Source organism: Maylandia zebra, linkage group LG15, assembly GCF_041146795.1.
Source record: "Maylandia zebra isolate NMK-2024a linkage group LG15, Mzebra_GT3a, whole genome shotgun sequence".
Classification (NCBI taxonomy): Eukaryota; Metazoa; Chordata; class Actinopteri; order Cichliformes; family Cichlidae; genus Maylandia; species Maylandia zebra.
Genome location: NC_135181.1, coordinates 552,677 through 564,044, shown reverse-complemented (window position 1 = coordinate 564,044; position 11,368 = coordinate 552,677). Strand labels below are relative to the sequence as shown.

At 46.1% G+C, this 11,368-nt stretch overlaps 1 protein-coding gene across 1 annotated transcript in view; it reads right to left on the bottom strand.

Moving 5' to 3' along the window:
* Positions 1-642: 642 nt before the first annotated feature.
* elp3 (elongator acetyltransferase complex subunit 3) overlaps positions 643-11,368 on the bottom strand; it is a 29,546-nt gene continuing 18,820 nt past the window's right edge. Inside the window, exons 10-15 of the mRNA XM_004542325.5 lie at positions 6,073-6,266; positions 5,030-5,120; positions 2,511-2,576; positions 2,195-2,422; positions 1,963-2,044; positions 643-1,488 (exon numbers count right to left, since the gene is read on the bottom strand). Coding sequence (XP_004542382.1) covers positions 1,397-1,488; positions 1,963-2,044; positions 2,195-2,422; positions 2,511-2,576; positions 5,030-5,120; positions 6,073-6,266 — 753 coding nt within the window. The 3' untranslated portion in view covers positions 643-1,396. The remainder of the gene's footprint in view (positions 1,489-1,962; positions 2,045-2,194; positions 2,423-2,510; positions 2,577-5,029; positions 5,121-6,072; positions 6,267-11,368) is intronic.

The window sequence follows — 11,368 nt, the reverse complement described above, 5'->3', positions numbered from 1 at the left end:
CGACTTTTGGGCCGGGCGTCTAAAACGGTTTGAAGCTCACCACAGCTCGATGCCTTTCTCATCTCTCACTGTGGTAATGTTAGTGGGCAGTTCTGTAACCTTCAGCCTGCTGCACCTCGGCTCGTGTCGCAGAGAAGATGAGACCCGACTCCACACAGTGTGGCGGCGCGGGTGGGGGACGAGGAGTCCTTTCAGATTTCACAGCTGATAGAAGGAGTGAACAAGCGTGGAGAGAAAAGCCCGAGTGTGGCGTGTACCTCACTGCGTCAGGACTGCAACACACACAGCGCAGTCACGACACAGCGGCCGCATCCGTTCAGCTCCAGTCGCCCGTGCGGTCGAATCCTACACGAGGCAGAGGTCTCCATGTGAGCCCCCTTTATCGCTATGTTTGATGACAAACGCTTTCCTGTGACTGTGGTTTAAAACAGCAGCCAGGACAGGTACGAGATTTGACCGGAAAGGATTTGTCAAATGAGCTCTCGGCGCGGGTCTGCTACCAACCCCCGGCGATGAGGATCACATTATCAGAGGCTCTGATAGGATGTGACCTTTACCCCTGGAAGCTTTCCACCTTTCTGTCGTTTAGTTTTAACGCCTCAAAGGTCTCCCTGCAACAACAACTCAAAATCTCACAAGCAGTTACTGAAATATACTTTATTGTTCCAGAAAAAGACAAGAAGGCATGACAGAAAACACAAGAAACAGGATTAACTGAGACGCTTTTATGTAACGCTAATATTCAATTTCCTGCCCTACAAATCAAAACAACAGCTGCCCGGCGAGGACGCTTTCCACTGTTTGTTCATCCGCCGCCGTCCGTTAATGAACGCTCCCCTCGTAATGGGTTTCTATGTGATTGCAACATAAACATGATTAACTGGAACCGTGATGCAGGCGTCTCATTCCATCCCAGGCAAACGGTTATTTCACGGATACCCAGATATGCCGATTTTTCTCCGCTGCGCGCACGGATCATTGGAGTGGAATTAAAAATGCCTCGGCAGGTTGGCTCTTGTTCCACGTCAAAGTGAATCAGTGCTGCTTGTTGTGAAAGAGTCTGAGCGGTGCGACCGGGACCCGTGTTTACAGAAAAAGGGGGAGACTCGGAAATGCGCAACTTTAAATAAAAGGCGCCCATATGAGGACACTGTACGTTTAAAGAATCTTAATTTGAACTCAAAACACAAGGCTGGCTTCACCCTAGATAGCGTTCCCTAATTCCTTACATCCTCTCGTATGTCTCCTTATCTTTAAAAAACAGAAGAAATGGAGCAGCGGCGGCCTCTGTGTGCTCCAGATAAAACAAGCCGACCAGCACCGCCTCCGATACTGCAGAACACCATCACATTAATATTCGCGTCCCAGAGTGCTGTTTTGATAAATAAAGTCCGTTTCAGTCCGCTCCCGGCCGGTACAGGTCCTTCACCATATACGGTCCCTCCAGCTCGTAGCCCATCTTCCTGTAGTAGTTCCTTGTTCCCACACCTGCAGGATGAATCACAGCATTCTCAGTGTCACAGGACCCAAACATTCACATCACCGGCTCCTGATAATCTCTCAGTCTGACACACGCAGTGACATTATTGGCTCGTCACAGATAAATCTGTGTTGTTCACGAGGCCTCAGCACACCGGGCGGGCCCCCTGTTTGATTTGGCAAAGTCTCATCCCGGGATCAAACCAGGGATCCTTCTGTTGTTAGGTGAATGTGTAAACCAGCACTTAAAAAAATAAGTAGTCAGTTATTACAGTGTACAATTCAGTCTCGGCCACATCTTCAAAAACACTTCTCCTCTGCTCCTTCAGATTAAAAGCATCAAATTTCTGGTGAAGGGTAAAGATTTTTCCTCCTTTCACTGTGGTCTCCGTGGTTACAGTTACTAAAGATTGTCTACTTTTACAAACTAAAGTGTTTGTTTTTTCTGTGTCAGAACAGTTCACATCGTCTGCATCGACTCACCTGATATAACAGCCAGTTTGCAGGAGCCGTGCTCATCCCTGGCGATTCTTTCAGCCTCCTCCATCAGCATCATGCCAAACCCCTGCACACGCAACACAAATACAATTGGTTTGAAAACATTCAGAGCTTCTGAGGTTCGGCCGGTGTGGAGAAAAACTCGGAGAGGCTCGGAGCGAAACCGTCACAGGCATATCTGTTGTTGTGTGTGCATGTGTGTGAAAGTGTAAGCCACCTGATGCTGGAACTTGCTCGGGTCTCGGCTGCTCACAGGGACCACGCTGCCATACACGTGCAGCTCACGGACAATGGACACGCCTCCTTTGAGCTCCGGGCGGAAGGACTGTGGAGAGCAGCGGCGCAGCCGCAACAGACCGATCAGGATGTCCTGCTCAGGGTCTTCATAGGAGAGAAAGGTCTCCCAGCCGCTGTTGGCCACATAGTCTCTCCGTATCAGCTCCACCTGCACACAGACATCTGTGTTAGGGAGCATCAGGAAACCACAACGTCTCCTCGGCCCGTCTCACGCTGCGAGTGAGGGCGTCGGTTACCTGGTAAGGTCGGACTTTGTGGTGGATCTCTTGGATGCCTACTTCCCGGGTTCTGACGTCACGACACTGCAGGCGCACACACACACACACACACACACACACACATACACACACACACACACACACAGAGACGAATTAGAAAGTCCAATCACCTCACAGCTGTTACAGCTCATCAGTATAATGCTCCTGCACATGCAGCTTATATATAAAATAGGGGTGGGGAAAAAAATCGATACTGTGTAGTATCGTGATATTTTGTATCGATACAGGGACAGCAGAAATCGATATTTTGTTACAAAAAGGTTTCTGTGCTCTGACTTCAGAGCATGTTGATCCTTTTTCTGAGCAAGAATCCTGACATCCCTTCACTGTCCAAATGTGTTTAACTGTTTTTGGCAGCAATAAACATGACAGTTTACTTATTTTAATTTAAGACATGTTTTATTTTAATTACGTTTAAAACTTTTTTATTTAATGTAAAATCATATTTTGTTTTAATTTACTTTCAAATTCTTCAGTTGCTGAATGGGCTGCATAGTTTTCATAAATAGCTATAATTGTACCAGATGGTTGCATTAAGTTAAGCTGGACTAGACTGTAATACAAACCGTTCAGTTTGTCAACGATAAAACTGAAATGAGAGAAAGACTGAGTGCGAGACTTTGATATTAGATAAAATGAATATTGATAAAGTTTACCTTTATGGACAGAATCTGAATATCGCAAAATATTTTTAAAAATTGCAATAATATCGTATCATGCATTAAGTATTGTGATAATATCGTATCGTGGGATGTATGGTGATTCCCACCTCTAATATAAAACAGACTTTTATCATCTCAGATTTCTCACAAGTTAAATGTGGCTCCACGTCTGGACCTGCAGTCTAACTGCACACAGTCACAAAACGATAGACAGGAAGTGTGACTGTGGGCTGCGGTGTTACCTGCTCCTATGCAGATCTAAGCCACAGCTCAAGCCACAGGTGAAACGTTTTCAGAAAGACGCAACACGTCAGCGAGCTGTTGCTGGAGGTGTTACCGTGTTAGACGGTCGTAAGTCACTGATGACAGTATGGAGCCCCATTAGGGATCTGGGGGTGTGGGGGGGCTCGACTGTTTATCTGTGTAAATGGTGATCAGCTGGTTAGCCGAGGCGTGTCCCTGCTGTAATGTGAGGAGCTCTGTCGGCGTGTGCAACACGAATTCAGACCACAGCAATGCCTAAGATCAAACTGGAGCCTCGTTGGCACCGGTCCCTCCTCTGCTCTCAGCAGCTGTCTAAGCACAGATAAAGGGCACTTGCTGTTACCACGGTAACCGCTGTGTCTCCAAATGAACCAGGCCTGAAATCTTACGGATTCGAACTTTAAAGCTTTCTGTTTCAAGGATGGCCAGCTGTGTCTTAAAGGGGACCATTTCTGCTCATTTCCAGCCTCAAAGTTTTATCCTTGGATTCTAGAGGAGCTCAGCGTTGCAGCGGCGAACACGACGCATCCCCGGGTCGAGGCCAGGAGGAGACTCGAGTCCAGTATCAGGAAGCACTGGCTCCAAGCCCGGGTAAAGGGGAGCTATCATCTTTCCTAAAATCAAATGTGCACGTCCATCTGCTACGGTGACCTCTCGGGAATAAGTACCTCACCTGTAGAGTCGCTGCGCGTGACTCCCAGCTCAAACTAATTCGTATTCATCCCGTCTGACACGAGTCGTTTGAGCTCCACCTCCTCACTCGAAGGCCACATTCATTCAGCTGTTCTGCCCTCGAGTGCTCACGGCGGTTTAAAGCCTGAACTACAGACTTCATCACAGCATTAGTTGTGTTTAAAACAGGGAAAGAGTTGAGGTAAACAAAGAGGAGCAGCTTTCTGCAAACCGGCTGGAAAAGTTTGCAGCGTCAACAAGAGAAGGAGGTCATGTTTGAATAATTTGGCATCACAACATCAGCATAACAGCGCAGAGCTGCGTGTGAGATCGACGCAGCGTGATTCTGGTTCGTAGCCGTGTGTGGAGCTCAGCCAGACAGGCGTGAGGGTAGTTGGTGTTTTTGGGAAGAGCAACGCAGAGCTCTTTCTGTGGTGGCGTTTCAGCTCGGCTCTCGCTGTCTGATAACGGCTGCTTTTTAAATCCAGTCTCTTTAAACGACGCTCTGCAGCTGCTGACTCTCGCATGTGCAGCCCAGCCTGGTGTTTTCAGCTTGGCTGGGCTCGTACCCACGTTCTAATCTACTTTCCAGCATAAATTCAACAAATGCTGGAGGAGGTCGGCTGGGCGGGAGGGTACGCAATTCTGTGCTCCAGCAGTCCTCAGCTACACCTGTGTGGCGTTTTAATCTGTCATCTTACCCACAACAGCTACAGCGGGAAAATTACTCTCACAGTCAGCATTTGCACATTGGCACTTGTCGCCACTCGAGTTCAACTGTTCTCCCCTTTTGTCGGATCAAATCCCAGCTGGAAAACACCGTTAGCTTCCTCCCTTAAAATAAGCTGACGCACAGCATGTCAGGCCTTATAGTCTCACCTCAGTGCCCATGTCCTTCATCCTGGCCAGTGCCAGCTCTCTCAGGTTGCCGTGCTCCACACCAGAGCTCACCAGCGGCATGGGGATGTCCCTGATGGGCGGATGATACAAGAAATGACTGAACAGCAGAGGCGCTCCACATCTTTGGTACAGTACTGCACTCGTGGTTTTCTGCACTAACAGAATTTCTTTTTTATACAGAAGCAGCTCTGCTGTCATGCTTCACGCTCACATTCACACCTGAGGGAAATTTAGAGTCACCAGTTAACCTGACCCCGCCCAAACAAAAACACTTTGGGGTTCCTGTAGGAACCGTTCATCTCAGCTTCATCTCCACATTTTTATTCTTGCATTCCATTCCTGTAGCTTTGCATAAGTCACACCTCAAATTAATTCCTATTAGACGTATAAAACATCTGCAGATTCTACTGTAATAATCGTCGCTGTGGTGGCTGTAAAAAGACAAATGAGTTTTTTATATTACATTTGGATTGTACTCAGTTATGGCCCAAAAAAGACATTTTGCACACACGAGGATATTTAATATATTTAAGGAATAAAATAAAATAATATAATAAAATACAATCCACTGAATATTTTGCAGTATTTTGATGTTTTTAGCACAAAGTTACCTGAAAAACTGGCCACCGTTCTTTTTCCCGGTGTGTGTGTGTGTGTGTGTGTGTGTGTGTGTGTGTGTGTGTGTGTGTGTGTGTGTGTGTGAGTGAGTGCTGGGTGAGCCCCATATGTGAGTCACTTCCTCCACAAACCGCTGCCTCTGTGCATTTTTATTACATTCATTCAAACACATCGACCTGTTGGAAGCTGTACATGCATATTTATGAGTTTAGCATCTTTGTTCTATGAAATAACCTCAAACAGTTACTGACTGCATCTTTGAGGCTTTCTCCTGATAACAGAGTTTGTTAAACTTCATCACCCTACAGATGCAGCTCTGAAGCATGACCTGGCTTTAGCCATGTGCTGGAATTATTGAGAATTGAGTGCACGCAGCTCACGTACCATCAAGCGTATCCACTCACCTTTGCACTCGGTACACTCGGGTCCAGGGCGGCACCAGCGCCAGAATCCGAGCCACGAGATCCACCAGAGCGCTGGGCGTGTAGCTCTTGTACCGGCCGGTCTTCCACAGCTCGTACAGACCCGTGCCTCGGATGACCAGGGTGGGGTACAGTTTCAGTCCATCTGGCCTGAAAGCTGGATTTTCAAAAAACTCCTGGAACAAGCAGATTCATGTTGCACTTTAAACTCACCGCTTAACAGAGAACAATTCACATTTGCATCAAAGTTTTATTTCTGGAATGAAGCAGAGAGTTTGTTTGAGCTTCTTGAAACTGATGAAACGGGGTCAGAGAGAAAAGGAGGAGCTGACTTCATTTATGTGACTTTTCCACACGGGTCAAGAAAAACGGGCCTCTGCAGAGGCAACGAGATTGGCTAGAAGCAGCATCCACTGACACTCAGTTATTCAGTGGGAGGAAAGAAATGTCTGGGTCTGCGCAGTAAGAGGAGTCAGTGTGATTTCCAGTCATGCTCCTCCCCTCTGCGCACGCTATCATGATCAGGACCGTGAAAATCTGGAGTGGAGGCGCATTCTCCAAAATAGACCGCATTATCGGTATCTCATAATCTCCCCCTCTCTCGTCACAGCTCATAATCACACGAGGACATGTCCCACACGGCCCTGCAGTGCAGCTGAAGGGAGGGAGGTGAGGGAGGAGGGGGAGCCGATCCGACAAATAACAACGCTTCGATACCAAAAGAAGGAGACCTGGGACTGGGGGCGGCGAGTATGCACCTGCTACTGGTTTGGACTGTAAATTCACAGCTTCTGTTGGTTGGTAGAGAAGAAACTCGTTAGGATGCCTCCCTGAGAACAGGAGCATCTGTACACAGGAGATAAGTGAGGGAGGAGCTCAGGCTGGGAGGAAGTTGTAATCGAATTTCTTTATCAGAACGAGCGTGAAGTGCAAAGTTCTCCTGTTGCTGCCCTTTGCAGATTTAAACTGGTCTGGGATGCTGCAGACAGCAGCGGGCCCATTATAATAGGCAGCAGCCACAGATAACAGGAAGCATGACTGATTTGCGTTTGCATTCATCTCGACCAAAGACAATGAGGAGCCCCCGCCTCCGAATGCTCGCAAACAGAGGACCTCAATCAAACTATTATTAGCAGCTGTCTGTAAACCAGTGATATACAGGGTGGGTCATTTATATGGATACCCCGCAATAACATGGGAATGGTTGGTGATATTAAAGTCCTGTTTGTGGCACATTAGTATATGTGAGGGGGCAAACTCCTCCAGATGGGTGGTGACCATGGTGGCCATGTAGAAGTCGGCCATTGTCTTTAGTTTTTTTCAATAGGAAGAGGGTCATGTGACACATCAAACTTATTGGTAATGTCACAAGAACAACAATGGTGTGCTTGGTTTCAACGTAACTTTATTCTGTCATGAGTTATTTACAAGTTTCTCTTTGTTCACAGCCATTGACATGTCGAAGAGGTTAACACATGAGGAGCGAAATTGTGTTGATATCTGGTGAACGCAGTAACCAGGTCATTGCAGCAGATTTCAATGCAAGACACCCTACGAGACCACCCATCTCCCATGCTACAGTTAGCAAACTGCTTGCTAAGTTTGGTGAAACTGGTTCAGTGTTGGATTTGCCAAAATGTGGACGCAAGAAAACTGTCAGTAATGAAGAAACATCAGTGGCTGTCCTAGCTTCATTCAGCAAGAGCCCACAGCGTAGCACTCGCCGCATGTCACTGGAGAGTGGCATTAGTCCAACATCCCTTCGGCGGATATTAGCTACTCACAAATGGCACCCATACAAACTCCAGCTGCTGCAGCATCTCAACGAGGATGACCCAGATCGGCCACAGAATTTGCAGAATGGGCAAAACAAAAACTGGAACAGGACCCTCAGTTCACGCAGAAGATTTTGTTCAGTGATGAGGCAAACTTTTATGTGAATGGTGTTAACAAACAAAATCACCGCTATTGGCCTGACACTAACCCACAGTGGATGGATCCCTCCAAGACTGTTGGAACAACAAAAGTGATGGTTTGGTGTGGTATATGGGAACAACGACAGTGGGTCCATTCTTCATCAATGGAAACCTCAAGGCTGCTGGATATTTGAAATTGCTACATGATGATGTGTTTCCCTCTTTATGCACTGAAGCTGGCACGTTCCCTGAGTTTTTCCAGCAAGATGGTGCACCACCACATTATGGGTGCAGGTCCGAGCATTCCTAGATGAACAGTTTCCTGGAAGAAAGTGGATTGGTCGTCGTGGGCCAGTTGAATGGTCCCCAAGGTCTCCCGATCTGACCCCCTTAGACTTTTATCTTTGGGGTCATCTAAAGGCAATTGTCTATGATGTGAAGATACGAGATGTGCAGCACCTGAAACTACGGATACTGGATGGCTGTGCTGGCATTTCTCCTGCGGTGTTGCTATCAGTGTGTGAAGAGTGGGAGAAGAGGGTTGCATTGACAATCCAACACAATGGGCTGCACATTGAACACATTTTATAAGTGGTCAGAAACTTGTAAATAACTCATGACAGAATAAAGTTACGTTGAAACCAAGCACACCATTGTTTTTCTTGTGACATTACCAATAAGTCTGATGTGTCACATGGTCCTCTTCCTATTGAAAAACAAAAGTTGTATCCAAGATGGCCGACTTCTACATGGCCACCATGGTCACCGCCCATCTGGAGGAGTTTGCCCCCTCACATATACAGGGAGTGCAGAATTATTAGGCAAATGAGTATTTTGTCCACATCATCCTCTTCATGCATGTTGTCTTATTCCAAGCTGTATAGGCTCGAAAGCCTACTACCAATTAAGCATATTAGGTGATGTGCATCTCTGTAATGAGAAGGGGTGTGGTCTAATGACATCAACACCCTATATCAGGTGTGCATAATTATTAGGCAACGTCCTTTCCTTTGGCAAAATGGGTCAAAAGAAGGACTTGACAGGCTCAGAAAAGTCAAAAATAGTGAGATATCTTGCAGAGGGATGCAGCAGTCTCAAAATTGCAAAGCTTCTGAAGCGTGATCATCGAACAATCAAGCGTTTCATTCAAAATAGTCAACAGGGTCGCAAGAAGCGTGTGGAAAAACCAAGGCGCAAAATAACTGCCCATGAACTGAGAAAAGTCAAGCGTGCAGCTGCCAAGATGCCACTTGCCACCAGTTTGGCCATATTTCAGAGCTGCAACATCACTGGAGTGCCCAAAAGCACAAGGTGTGCAATACTCAGAGACATGGCCAAGGTAAGAAAGGCTGAAAGACGACCACCACTGAACAAGACACACAAGCTGAAACGTCAAGACTGGGCCAAGAAATATCTCAAGACTGGTTTTTCTGAGATTTATCTGATCATTCGGGACTAACTATGAAGATTGGGTTTAAAGCTAGCCCCAAAAACACCTTATGGAGGCTTAACACAGGTCTGTTAAATAATGACTTGTCTAAAAGAGAAATGGGACAGGAGTTAAAAACATATTTAGAACTCAATGACAATGGAACAGTTAATCCTACGATTTTATGGGATGCGGCTAAGGCATACCTAAGGGGTAAAATTATTGCAAAATGTGCAGTCCTAAAGAAGGTCAGAGCAAAAAAGCTGTCAGATTTGCAGGAAAATTTGGGAAAATTGGAACAATTGCACACTGTTACGAGGTGCCCCCAGGTATTGGAGCAGATGAGGCTGGTTAAACAAGAGATCCACAAAATTTTAAGTGAGGAAATTGAAAAAAAATTAAAATATAATAGACAACGGTGGTATGAGGCAGGACCCAAAGCTGCTAGGCTATTATCATGGAGACTCAGGAGGCAACAACAGGAGAACACTATTCATAAAGTTCGAAATTTAAGAACAAATAAGATAACTAATAAACTTGAAGAAATTCAGAGAGCATTTGAAGAATATTACACTGAGCTATACACACAACCGGACAAAGCAGATGAGCATAAGATTCAGAATTTCTTATCCAGCCTAGATCTACCATTTATAGGTAAGCAGCAGAATGAAAAACTCGTCAGAGAAATATCAGCAGAAGAGATTAACATTGGGATCTCAAAACTCAAGACTTTTAAAGCCCCAGGATGTGATGGATTTCCACCAGAGTGGTATAGGCAGATGAGGGAACCCTTAATCCCGCTACTAAAGGCCTCTTTTAATTACTCTCTGAGTGGGGGGGCGCTCCCACCATCGTGGCGGGAGGCGTATATCTCTGTCATACCAAAAGCAGGGAAGGATAAAACTGACCCCAGAGGTTATAGACCTATTAGCGTGTTAAATATAGACTATAAACTATTTGCCGCGATTTTGGCTAGGAGGCTGAGTACATTGATGCCCACGCTGATAGAGGAGGATCAAACAGGCGTCATTGGTAACAGACAAACACACGATAATATCAGAAGGGCCATTCATATTATTGACCGGATACTTAAAGGGAAAACTGGAACAGTTCTCATTGGGCTTGATGCGGAAAAGGCATACGATACAGTCGGGTGGGAATTTCTGTTTCATGTGTTGAAGAGATTTGGGCTATGTGACAGGTTTATTCAGTGTATAAGAATGATTTATTTGTCTCCAACAGCGAGGATCAAAGTTAATGGAAGCCTCTCAAATCGGATAACGCTACGACGTGGCTGCAGGCAGGGCTGCCCGTTGAGCCCACTGCTCTTTAACCTTTTCATTGAGCCGTTGGCTCAATGTATCAGGGAAGATACTCGATTGGAGGGGGTTACAACGGGGAATGTGGAAAATAAAATTTGCTTGTATGCAGACGATGTGCTGGTAGCGCTAGGGAACCCGGAAGAGGGAATTCCTCTGCTTATGGAAATACTGGAAGAATATGGCAGACTGTCTGGTTATAGACTGAACATTCAAAAAACTCAAATCTTGGCATTCTCCTTTAACCCCTCAAGACAATTGGTAGCAAGATATAGATTCGGATGGCATCAATCTCAAATGGAGTATTTGGGGATCCTGCTGACAAAAGACCCTGCATTGTTATATGAAGTTAATTATAATCGGGTGAACAAGAAGATATATGAAGATCTGGAGAGGTGGGGCCTGCTCCCCCTCGATCTGGGCAGCAGAGTTAGAGCGATAAAGATAAATATCCTCCCAAAGCTGCTATATTTGTTTGCAGCACTTCCAGTTGAGGTTCCAGCAAAACAATTTAGGGAATGGGATATGCATTGCTCAAGATTCATATGGGGGAATAAAAGGCCGAGAGTGAAATATGCAACAATGCAGCTGCCTGGTGAGCGGGGGGGCATGGC